Consider the following 1238-nt stretch of genomic DNA (forward strand, 5'->3'; position numbering starts at 1 on the left):
GGATCAGGTGACACTGAAGACTGGAGTAATGATGCTAAAAAATTTAGCTTTGATCAATGGAATAAATTACATTTTAAAATATATTTAAAACGGAAAGCAGTTATTTTAAACAGTAAATATTTCACAGTATTACTGCTTTTGCTGTATTTTGGATCAAATAAATGCAGGCTTGGTGAGCAGAAGAGAATTCTTTAAAAAGCATGAAAAATCTTACTGTTCAAAAACTTTTGACTGGTAGTATGTATATTAAGTTCTTATATATTGTTTACTGATATTTTGTCCTGTCTTAGGGTCATCATCCTACTCTTGGGGAACATCCTAAGTTTACAAACTACACTTTTGATGTAGAGGAGTTCATGCGTTTAGTCCTAGCGGCTGAACATGTGACCCGGCACCCGGCATGGCGCGCAAAACAGGCCCAAGATGAACTGTAGCCTGTAAGACACAGTGCTCTCTTGCCAGGCGATAGATGAATACACTCCTACCAACTCTCTGCACTCTGTAAATGTAGCCGTGCTAATGAAAAGTGCATGACTAATATGTGAAAACACATTTTAAATTCAGAAAACCATCTGCGCTGTTACTGATCCTCAAGCTGTTACGTTCTGCACGTGGAGATGCTGAGTATCTTGTTGAAGGACTCAGACATGTTGGTTTGACATATTGTTGATGTATTTTGTGTGGTCTAATATACCTCTCCTCAAGTATATGTGGGCTTGTTTTAGAGACTACACTTTTAAACCTGATTTGAGTGCAGCTTTTTTTCCCCATAAAGGTAAAGGTTTGAATTTCAATATAGGGAGTAAATTCCAGGTCAGTAGATAATTACAAGGTTGTAAGACATCTTTAAACAGCACTTTTTATTCTGAAAATCAGGTGATTGGGTACTGAACGGACGTTGAGGTCACCCACATAGTTTGGTAGCATTTTTAATAAACGTCAAAACACATTTAAAGCATTTTTATTTAGCTTTTTTTTAATGCATTAAGGATTTAAAATAACTGTTTTCTATTTGAATACATTTTAAAATGTAATTTTTAGCATCATTACTCCAGTCATATGATCCTTCAGAAATCATTCTAATATTCTGATTTGCTGCTCAAAAAAGTTTTTATTATTATTATTATATTGAAAACAGCTGAGTATAATTTTTTCAGGTTTCTTTGATGAATAAAAAGTTCAGAAGAACAGCATTTATGAAAAATCTTACTGTTCAAAAACTTTTGACTGGTAGTATG

General features: G+C 34.0%; 1 protein-coding gene across 1 annotated transcript in view; it reads left to right on the forward strand.

The window, feature by feature from the left end:
- Positions 1 to 569, forward strand: part of LOC107753867 (EGF domain-specific O-linked N-acetylglucosamine transferase-like) — an 8969-nt gene extending 8400 nt beyond the window's left edge. The window contains exon 14 of the mRNA XM_016570139.1: positions 291 to 569. Within this exon, the coding sequence (XP_016425625.1) occupies positions 291 to 434 (144 nt within the window). The 3' untranslated portion in view covers positions 435 to 569. The remainder of the gene's footprint in view (positions 1 to 290) is intronic.
- The last annotated feature ends 669 nt before the right edge of the window (positions 570 to 1238 follow it).

This window comes from Sinocyclocheilus rhinocerous, unplaced genomic scaffold, assembly GCF_001515625.1.
Source record: "Sinocyclocheilus rhinocerous isolate Xijiao unplaced genomic scaffold, SAMN03320098_v1.1 scaffold711, whole genome shotgun sequence".
NCBI lineage: Eukaryota > Metazoa > Chordata > Actinopteri > Cypriniformes > Cyprinidae > Sinocyclocheilus > Sinocyclocheilus rhinocerous.